The sequence below is a fragment of the Battus philenor genome, unplaced genomic scaffold (genome assembly GCF_028537555.1).
Source record: "Battus philenor isolate CCGP_79_NKW_IND1 unplaced genomic scaffold, ilBatPhil1.0.hap1 SCAF_16, whole genome shotgun sequence".
Taxonomy (NCBI): Eukaryota; Metazoa; Arthropoda; class Insecta; order Lepidoptera; family Papilionidae; genus Battus; species Battus philenor.
The window spans coordinates 8,418,358-8,429,701 of record NW_027181678.1 but is presented as its reverse complement, the minus strand read 5'-3'; the positions used below and the strand labels follow the sequence as shown (position 1 = coordinate 8,429,701).

The 11,344-nt window shown below is 33.4% G+C and overlaps 1 protein-coding gene across 2 annotated transcripts; it reads right to left on the bottom strand.

Annotated features, from left to right (window-relative positions):
- Positions 1–3,614: 3,614 nt before the first annotated feature.
- Positions 3,615–10,946, bottom strand: LOC137919223 (uncharacterized). 2 transcript variants are annotated; one of them, XM_068762228.1, is made up of 4 exons: positions 10,457–10,946; positions 7,948–8,048; positions 5,499–5,683; positions 3,615–4,075 (listed from the first exon to the last, which is right to left on the bottom strand). In XM_068762228.1, the coding sequence occupies exons 2-4, from the start codon at positions 8,046–8,048 to the stop codon at positions 3,708–3,710; spliced, it is 654 nt and encodes a 217-aa protein (XP_068618329.1). In that variant the 5' UTR covers positions 10,457–10,946; the 3' UTR covers positions 3,615–3,707. The 2 variants fall into 2 exon arrangements, with proteins under 2 accessions (XP_068618329.1, XP_068618331.1); XM_068762230.1 differs by having other exon boundaries at positions 3,723–4,075; positions 5,503–5,683; positions 7,948–8,065.
- Between the last annotated feature and the right edge of the window lie 398 nt (positions 10,947–11,344).

The window sequence follows — 11,344 nt, the reverse complement described above, 5'->3', positions numbered from 1 at the left end:
TTAAGGCTATGTATGATAGTACAATTATTAACTCGCGAGTATAAATACCGACCTACGGCACACTTAGGGTAACAATAGCTTTGAGCAACGCTGCCCTCAATAGGAACCCGTGTTGATAAGCGTCCCTACAACTAGCCATTTATACGCCGCGCGACTGTGGCAGCTCTTTATAACATTTATACAAGTGCAGGTATTATTTCTGTACGTGCATAAATAGCATCTAACTTTCGAAATACAAGCATTCCGTATCGAACAACCGTGCGGTTTACTTCACGCAACAGTGTTTTATTCCAGTTAGTATAGGAAATATCTATAATTGTTCGAAGCAAATTTGTCATACTACCATATTTTTATGTGCAAATGTTATTCGATTTTTACCTATTTTTTTCCACTTCTTTTTACGTCAAGAAAAGATTTTGCATATGGCAATGATATCTTATGTTTGACTTGTAACGACTACTACATCCCCAAGTTATCGTCTTCTTTGTAGATCCACCAATACAGACTGCATATTAGCTTTTTCACATCGTAGGATAAATCCTTCCATCTCAGCAAGTGAATGCGTTCTGAACATATATATTTTTTAAAACCGTAACACCAAGTAGGTCCTAAGAGTCCTTTTTAGTGGAGAGTAGGGACAGTTGGGATTAAACTTATTTCTTTTATACGGGGAATCCAGTTTAAAAGTTCAAACGAACTCTTTTTTTTTCAGAAATCGAAGGAAATTGTTTATAAATAATTCTTAAGTGAAAAATTGTTTTCGATGTATGATAACTCAACAGTTGATGTTATAAATTTGCCACACTACCCCAGAATAAACTGATTACTAGAAATGTGCTACGGTTTCCTATAATTGCAAGTGTAGCCTATAACAATGAAATTACTAAGGGATGGTTTTTTGTTATTAAGACAATTCCCATTGAATATGCGGAAATTATACTTAATTTGCTATAGTTAATAGATAAAGAAGAAGCAAAACATATGTAATTGGTTAGTAATTATGAACTAATGTGTTTACATGCGTGCAGTGTCAATCTTAATATGTCGTTTGCACGCGTTCTCCTGCGTTTATGTTAACTGTACCTTTTTGGCATGTCTTTGGACTGATATTAAAACATGGTAAAGGCCGTATAACCAAATATTAATACCTTAGTAACGAAACAACGACGGATAGTTATATTGTGAATGTAACAAAAGTTATAGGTAGAAGAGTAGTGGTAACCTTGATTGAGATTTGCAATCGAAAGCCGTAGGTTCGATTTCCGAAATACAATCTTTTTAATTAACCCTGTGCATTGTTTATATAGTATTGCCACCATTGACAAAGTCTCCAATGATGGGCAGCAGCATCCCTCTATAATGTAATACCACCTGCCAGGCGTGGCGATTATGGTATATCCTCCCATAGATCTCTTTGGGGGAGGTCTATGCCTTGTCTGAACTGACGTGACGATGAACTGATGACGATCCTTGACTGAAATGACGATGTAAAAATTGGAAATTGACATTGAATCAGATGAAATCCGAATTATCTGATGAAAAAATTGGACCTTTTAAAAAAAGTGGCTTGATGTAGATGCATCCTTAAATTTATTTACAATTCATTGACAACCACTAAAATCATCTCTCTTTCACTTTTATACATATGTGGTTGAGAGTGCGTCATTTTCACTAGGGGATTATTGAATGGCAGTTTATTAACTACTGCTTAATTATCATAATTGATATTGATCGGTGGTACCCAATATCCAAAACTCATATAAGATAACACCAAGAAGTTGCATTGTTTAATAAGCTTCTTGTTGAATATGAATGTCTACAGAAGTGGCTTATAATCAGATGAGTCAGTCTAATTCATTACATTTGCCTCCACATATGTGCTTTCAAATCAAACTTCAAAATTAGATTAAGTGTCAAATAAAATCACGTCTTAATTATTGGTAGGTCGTAATTTAATGCAGTTTTTTTTATTAAAAATTTGCTTTTGCTTTTACTTATTAATATGACAAATGGAATATTACACTAATTTAAACAACTTTTATATTTGTGTCAGCATTTTATATAAGGACTGCTTTTCTAATACTTATTATAAATTTAAGACTATTAAAGTAGTAAGGTACAATAAAATGGGTATTTTCGAGATTGTTCTCGATATGTCATCAGATGCTACATAAAAAGAGTAACTTAAAAGTTAGTCAATATGAGTTTAGCTTTTACTATAAAGCTGCCATTTTGAACATGCTTATTGAAAAACTTGTGAAGAATACTTCTATATTTTGAACATATATTTTTTCATTGCTATTTTTTTTTGAACAGAATGATGAAATGAGACATTACAATTGCACTCCTTTGTTTCAACTAGCGATTGTTGTATATACATACGTTGACATTTATAGTATTGCAAATTATATTATAATATTATTTTAATAGAGTAACAATAATTAGATTCTTTAAAAATATATTCCAATATAATACATGAATTAAACTATTTAGATCTACTGAATAAAAACATAGCTGCAACATAACAGACTAGTTGCGTCTGTAATTGTAATGGCTATGATAAAAAAAATATAAACTCTTATTGCCATAAAACTAAATATGTGGCATTTTTAGTATATTTAGTTTACAATTTATTATCTATAGCAACTATTATTCAGAAGTTCTAATATAGTTTATTAATATTCTATGTACTTAAGGAAAATCTGTTTTTTTTTTTTGTAAATTTTAATTAAGTTTATTGCAATATCTGTAATGATATATTGTCAAATTTATCTGAGTAAATGGCAGTTAATGGCGAAGACGATTAGGTATTTAATATGTATTTAAGCTTTCCTTAATTACAAACACTGCTTTGAGTTGAGACTGAATAGTAAATAGAATCATTGTAACACTGCGACATGAGAAGGTGCGAGCAAGTATAGCAATTATTGAATATATTTCAACATAAATATGGAATGTAGCAAACACTCAATTGAATTGACCTTCATTCATTTTGGCATATGGTCATCATAAATCTAATATTAAATTAGAGACGATAATTATTTACAATTAAATAGTAACTATGCTTTGTAAAGTAATATTTCTCGCTTTTACTGTACTGATATGCATTATTTTATACATTTGCATTGTCATAAATAAATATAAAAGTTGTTTAAACACAGATAGCTGATGGATAAAAAATTAAAGTTTACAATAGGTTACTTAAACATGAGACTGTACACTGTAAGATTTACCTCCCTATTGACTGACCTCTTTCATAATATACAATATCATTGAAGGTTACAATCGAAACATTCATTAAATATTATATACTTTCAATTGTATCTATTTGAATTGATTTTACCTAAGACAACATAATTCAATGTAGACTATGTTTATAAGTGTTATTTTTTTATTTTATCTCAGTCTTAGTTTTGCGAAACTCAAAAGACAGTGCGAGGAACACGGACGCACACTACGCGACGTCATACACACCTACAACACAAATAGCGGGCAGTCGTTTCATGAAATTGAAATGGAACCATTAACATATGCTAAGGGTGGTCGCGCTCCCCGTCCGCTGTCGGCGCCATTCGCTCCGCACCGTCCGTCACCGTCCGCATGGTCCGCACACTCCGCACTGTCACCACTCGGGCCCGTCGCACATATCACAAGGTACGCGTTCCAGTCGTCGCAGGCGCAAATCCCAAATAAATAAATTAGCAAGTCTATAATACTCCGGGGCGCGGGTGCACTTCGGCGAGTGTGATCGTCCCGATAATGGAATGTAAGCGTGATATGGTAGGGGGCGCGGTGCGGCGAGGCGGCGTCACGCGTCGGGCGGGGGGGGCAGCGCCCGGCGCGGGACCATCACGCAAGGCGGCGGCGCGGCGGGGAAGGACGCTGGTGGCCGCGCGCCCATGCGCACCCACCAGCGCGTGGCTTTCTGCAGCAGCCCATCCTTCTTGCCGGCCGCGCGCCTCGCCGGCCCGGCCTCCACCGCCGCCGCGCCAGCGCCCGCCCCCGCCCACTCGGGCACGTCGCTCACGCACTTGTTCGGCGGTGGCTGGAAGCTGCTTCTTGTCAGCTCGGCTTGCTGAAAACGAACATACTGACATTTTAAACCTATATCATTATTATAATTGAATCCCTAACATAAAGAGAAAGAAAAACCCTGTTACTCATTTTTAAAATATGCCCATGTTTATCATAGTAAGAATTAATAAGTAAAGTGTTTCAGCATTCTATTCCTGAAAGTATTATTTATTTTCTTATAGTATACCCCCTATTTTGCATCATTTACCTTTTTACCTCTTTCGGTCTCTTCGGAAAAAAGTAGGACAATTAACGACTCCTTTTATTTTCGTAGCATTTTGCCTTATGGTATTTTGTTATGGGATATTGCCGCATAAATGAATTAATATTTACTTTACAAATAAGAATTGTGCAGGCTTTTTATAACTTTACACTAAGATTCTCTGAAAGGGGTTTGAAAAAAAAAATAGGTATTCTGATGATGCTTCTCAATACAAAAACATAAGAAAAAAATAGTAATGCCCAAATTACATTTAAAAAATTCTTAATGGGTCTGAGTGTATGCATAGATAACTCCTTAATAAGTTCTTGAGAAGAGGACCTAAGCTTCCTTAAGAACTTCCTTTTCTTAGTTAAAATTCTAAAATTAAAAGTAAAATATTAAATAATTAAATAAATCTTAATATAGCATTCAATTGCAAGAGTTTTTAATTGATCTAAATGTGGGGAGGAGCTTGGTTTGTCGACTCCTTTGCCTAGTTGATATTATAAAGTATACATCAAATACTGTTAAATTGCATTTCATCAGCATTATTAAAACAATTGACGATTCAAAAGTGCGTGAAAATGTCTACTGGAGTAAAGATATTTTGACTTTGAAATTAAGTAGTGTTAAGTTAACTTACATATGATCAATTCAACAACAATGTTGGGAAATTGGGAATACTTTATAGACGTTTTTGTAGAGGTAAAAGAAAAAGCGGCCATCTTAAATTACATTTGTAAGTATTTACTTATATTTAATTGTTTAACTAAAAGATATCTGCCACACATAAGGACTTATAAGAATTAGTATAATTTTTTATTGATCCCCTTAATTATAACAATGCTCGGATATCATGATTGCTTAATAATGATATAGTTATGTGTAAAAGTATCACTAGATTTCTTAACAATTGTTTAGGTCTTGTCTCGCTTTATGGTTGAATGTGTGCTAATACTAAATTTGTCTTGTAAACATATAGGTATAGTATTTTAAAATCATAAAATAAAAAAAGTTATCAGAAAAAGATTTTTAAGACTATGGATTGAATTGCTTTAACTGCAGTATATTCATAAAGGTAATCACAACAAAACTGTGAGTTTATTCCTTAATAATAATATTGCCAAAATTGTGCATAAGTATTTTACGATAAGATTTCAAATTAACTAAACAAAAGTAATAACTGAAAACTTGGAACATGTTTAGTATAGAAGGTACTTACGGACCTGGTAAGGCACCCGCAGCTGCAGGTGCGCATCCTGGCCATATTCGCCATCCGGCAAGCGTATGCTGGGAGGTAGACCGAGTCTTTCCGCTGCCGCGGCAGACCTCGCGCGGGTCTCTTGTTCCACCATCTCCTGCAGGCGGCCCACCATAGCCTGCAGTCTCTGTTGTTTCTCCCATTCCCTGGAATTGTAATTATGATAATATTAAACTGGAGTATTAAGAAGATAACTCTTAACAGACTATGGTACTAAACTGTAAGTTAGCAAGTATTTATATATTAAGTATGTCCGAAAAGTATGGCGATTTTTGAATTCTGTAAGTGATGTATACTTTGATTTCGATTTTTTTGGCGTTGTCTTGGTACTTATGTTTGCTGACCCAGTTCTACGATTTTTAACTTTATTACGATAACGGACGTGTTTTGATTGCGCTCGATTCTTTATTTTTTTATAAAAAATGGATTAAAAAAATGAACTAGGTTTGTAAGAAAAAATTAAATGCGCAGATGCACTCCATATGTACTGTACCATATGCAAACGCTTGTTTAGATGAAATCTTTATCAGTGTTCCCGGAGGGCCGCGAAAGGGTAAATGATAGAGATATTGATTGGCTACAGCCATTCGAATTTAACCAAAGATTGGGCCATGAGATTGTCGCGAAATTCGTTTACAATTTGCATTTCATAAACATTGCTATGAGAGCAGATGGATTCTGTCTGTGACGACTTAAGTTTGCATATCTAGTGACGCACGATACGCACAAACCCATGTGGTGGAAACGAAAGCTTTTTAATGGAAGTACACGCAGGCGCCGAGACAGAGAAAAGCAGGCCAAATTTGGTCAAATGTGAAGGTTTTACTTCGAGTTTTTTACGATTGCGGGGCGTGGTGTATCACGAGTTTTTTTCCATAAGGTAGAACGGTCAGAAATGAATTTTACCTGCAAGTTATACGCAATTTGTGCGAAGCAGTTCTCAAGAAATTTTCGGATTTGTGAAAGAACAAAAAAAAATTTTGCGTCATGATAACGCTTGTAGACACATCATTGTGTGGGAATTTTTTTCGAAAGACAACTGATGTCGCCTAGCCTATCGTATCACCTAGACTGGCACCCTGTGACTTGTTTCTCAAACTGAAGAGGCCCGTAAGTGTGTCGCAAAACGATTTAGAACATAAAGACGGTATCAAGTAGATGAGATGTTTATGAATACATAAATTATTTTTAAAATAACAAAATTCGCTCTACTCTTTCGATAGACTCTCGTAGCGTATTTATGGCTAAAATAGTCCTGATAACGGGGCGAAATGTTGATTGTTCGATATTCCCGAGGCGTTATATTTATGACAAATTATTAGGCTTGTTTAAGATTATATATCATGTCAAAAATTTTCGAATGTTACACTTACGGGTTCTTCGTGGGAGATTATAGTTACGATAAGAAAAGGATATTAGTATATTTCAGATTATCTTGGGTTATCATACCATAACTTCCATTAGAACAAAACTCACGGAAAATATTATCTTTTCCTAGAGCGGTTTTTTAAAGTATGAAAAATTATATGGATTATGATAGGTTGTAATCCATTTTTTAAAACTATGGATATATATGCAGGCAAAAAGTAGCTTATATAGTAGATTTAACACTAGAATTACTAACTTGGAAATACTTTACATCATTAATTCTAACAATCACGAAAATATACCTTAGTTTTATAGAAACAAATAACAAAACGTAGGAAAAGCAACAAACTTAATACATATTTCTTTATACAAAAATGAAGGGAACAAAGATTCTCTACGTGGAAGAAATAGAATTAACATGGAACATTAAAGTTGTTAGAATAACGGGCTTTATTGAGTAGCAACAATATATTGTTTTGTTTATAGGCTGGTTCATACTAACATGGAAAGAAAACTGTAAGTACATTAATTATCATTCTTTGTTTACAATTTAGTCTCAAAACGTTCACCCATTGAACTTGCAAATGTTAGTAGCAAAAACAATTATATTTTACTATGTCTTTTATATTTTTTTGTTAGAAATGTGCAAAGCTATTTGTTAAATTCCTAAATTTTACTTTTATTTATTTTACAACAAACAAATATTCATGTAAGTACATATTTTTATTGATTCTTTTTCGTTTTACTATTTTTCTGTCTACAGTTATTTGTATATGTTTATATAAATATATTCATTTAATGGCTTAGGTTTATAAGATAAGAGGACATTAATCTAACATAATCTATATAGTATAAAATCCAATAATACATATCCCAACAAGGATAAAACCTCAAAATAAAAATAAAGAAACAAAATAAATGAAATAAAAATACTAAACTTGAATCTTATAAGTAATGGCTAGTAAAATGGCAAAGTTATGATATTAGGAGGGGCCTCTTTCCTGAAAAAATAGTTGAAACCGCATAAACCATGTGTACTCACAATGTGGAATGGTGATGTCTGTGATCGTGCCGTAGGCGCGGCCCCCCTGGCGCGCCCAACCGCTCCATACCCACGCACCCCGGCACTTGAACCGAGAGCATCTGTAAGTCACAACACACTGCTCTCATTTATGTGGTTCTCCTTAACACTAAAACTTAATTCAACTCAAATTCTTTTAAAAACTATAACATCCTACAAATTTCTAATTAAAAAAACCTTTATTCAAGTAGGCATTTACATCAGAATGTGCATCTGCTGAGAAGAGAGAGCAAGAAACTCAAGAAATCAAATTTCCATGCTACTGGTGTGTTGACTATATTGTAGTACAAATGTAAGATCATACGAGTTTCATTAACATGACATATTTAAGATATAAGCAGTTACTCCTATGTATGTAAAAAAAATATTTGCAGAAAAATATGTGCAGCTTGAAAATTTTGCATGTGATTGTTTTTCATTAATATTAAAATATTATTTTATTAAAATATTATTTATCCATGATATGTTAATGTGAATATTATCATTGTTATTATGTCGATAAATTTTAATTTAAAACTTTGTTTTTTTTTTCACTATCTTTAATCTCACCATCTCATACATTATATATTTGTTAAGGATAAATGAAGTGTTGCAAAGGAGTCTTTTTTAATTTTATACAGTAAGCTCTGCTTATTTAATAACACATATGTATGAAAAGATCTGAATATAGAAATGCATTCTTTAAGAAAATAATTTTGGTTACATATTGATTACAATAATTTGCTATTTATTTTACAAACTTTAACACAGAGAGACAGTGTTACTCTATAAACAAGGTCTTATAAAGGTTTTTTTAACATTATTTATTTAAAAATAATATAAAGTCTGAACTAAACAAGTTGCATCTTTTAGATTAATTAAAGTAGCACAACTTACTTATACTTAATTATAATTTATCAATTAACACTCAATTAAATAGATGTAACAAAAATAATTTGTTACTTATTATTTTCCAAAGGCCTATAAAAATTTTAACTTTCTGGTATTGTAGATTATTTTACTAACAAACTAAATTATTCTCTTGGAGATTAAATCAGGGGGCCTATATCCAGAGGTGGATGTCCAACAACTTAAATGATGTGATTATGTACAGGGTGTAACAGGACTGGTGGGTCAAACTAGTCCCAGAGTTGTGTTACACTCTATATACACACATAGCTGATATGTAACCTAAAAAGATACACACAAATATTTCATTGATTAAGATTATGCAGTGCTGTCACTTTAAATGGAGTTGTGTATTGCACATAACATATAGTTAACAGAGGTAATGATTCCTTCATATTGGTCTTTTTTATAGACTAGCTATCTAACTTTTTTTAATTAGACTAAATATAACTTTTTTTATAAGAACTAAAATCAAAGTTTAATTTTTTACAAAACCTGTGATAAAAAAATTGAAAATGTAATTAAAATTCCTTGTTTATACTAGTGTTTAATATATATTGAAAGACCTTTTATAATTTAATACAATAGTTTTTGTCATTAACAATTATTGAGAATTTCTTTAGAGAAATTAAAAAAGAAGCTAAGGTGATGTTAATGGTTATATTGAAATTAAAAAAGAATGTTGTTGCCCATATTAATTTGAAATTCAGTGGAAAATTAGAGATTAACATATTTGTTATGTGTATTACTTACTGATTTTACACAATTTTTGATTAGATAATGCAAGATATTTGTTACTTTATTGTTAATATTTGTTATGATACTTTGTATTACAAAGGGGCCTTCTGAAATAGATTATGGTAAATGAAATCTTTTTTTCTGTTTCATGCATTTATTAATCAAAAAGATAGCTGTGGTAATGATTACAATTATTTTAGTACATGATTTACATTCGGGATATTGTGACAAAAAAGATAATACTTAAAATTAATGTCCAAATAATACATATAGTAGTGAGGAAATTGCAGAGAAAATCAATTTATTAATAAATATTGGATACCCTAAAATTGATATAACATAAGCCATTGACTGTCCAGTTTTTTCAATACTGAATATTTTAAAACTAATCATCATGTCATGCTTATGTGTTGTGGTTCTAATGGAAATAATGTGCATTTATTTAATATAACGTCCATTTAATTATAACAGTATTCTCAAGAATTATACTGATATTACCAAGTTGGCGAGTCATGGCTATCGCAAGAGATGATTACGGAACTGTCTGTCATGAAAATTTATTTAAATTCACACAAACAACGTCTGGGCGTGACGTCGCTATCGGCGCGGTTCTTATCACTTGGCACGCTCCCGCCGTCTCGCGGCCGCGCCGTCCGCCTCGGGCCTCACTCAGCCGCTGTCAGCCAACAGCCGCTCGACTCCTCCACAAATATTATCTCTTACGATCAACTTATTATCACCGTTTTCTTAAGCCTCTCATTATTATGAAGAATTTAGTATAAAATAAAGCTTATATTTACAACGATATTGTCTTTGATTTGTCATTGGTCGTTAATATACTTACTATTTGGATTAGTATTGTCCACGATTTCGTACTTAGATGTATTTTCACCGATGACAGGATTCACTCTTATAGATAGTAGTGACACGCTGGTAGGTTAACTAGTAGTGGACAAATCGATTAACACTCTATCATGTTTAACTCCAGCTTGGTTTCACACTGTCACTCATATTGGCAAATTTGTTTTGTCGATGTTTAAAATATTAAAACAAAACAACCACAAGGCAAAACACGGAGAATACAACACCCGTAAAGCGTTTTTTTTAATAATTTAACTATCATTCACTAATAAATAAAAATATGTTTTATTTTATGTTACAACACTATAAAAATAAATAATTTAAAAAACAAAGATAACATATAAATTCCACTATCGCGTATTTTGTAGGAGAGTTGCAGAGAACTCTTTTATTCATATTGGCAGGAAGACGCCTGCCATCGAGTGAGTCTTGTTGTTCAATGACGCGGACGCGGCCGCGCCGCGCCGCGGTGTTCTCAGTCGCGTAGCGGGGAGAACGGGCGGGTGACGGTGCACCGGCTGCCCCGATGTCGCCGCACACACTCCCGCGTCGTATACATCGACGCCGCACACAAGTGAACGATCTGTCTACTTGCATTCGTGTGCTCAATAGGAAGACGCAATGATACGCTCCACGCGGTAGTGTGGGCCGCACTAGATGCCAGTGTGTATATATACAAGTGAACACACATGTAAATTAAGCTCGATTCTGCCACCGTCTCGTTTATGTATGCGCACCTATAATTGTAATAGTAAGCGATGACGCGTTTTGTCGGCTCGTGAGACGAGACGGTTGGCATTGCTCAATGATTGAGCTGTACTCGAGTTGTATGTAACGTCGAATACCATAACATTAAAAAAAATAATGTATC

Excerpts from the sequence above, each read along its gene's own strand:
- LOC137919223 (XM_068762228.1), bottom strand. The coding sequence starts at position 8,048 with ATGCTCTCGGTTCAAGTGCCGGGGTGCGTGGGTATGGAGCGGTTGGGC. Across the intron at positions 5,684-7,947 it reads AGACATCACCATTCCACATT|GGAATGGGAGAAACAACAGA; the intron begins GTGAGTACACAT and ends TTACAATTCCAG. Across the intron at positions 4,076-5,498 it reads GCGGGTGCCTTACCAGGTCC|CAAGCCGAGCTGACAAGAAG; the intron begins GTAAGTACCTTC and ends GTTCGTTTTCAG.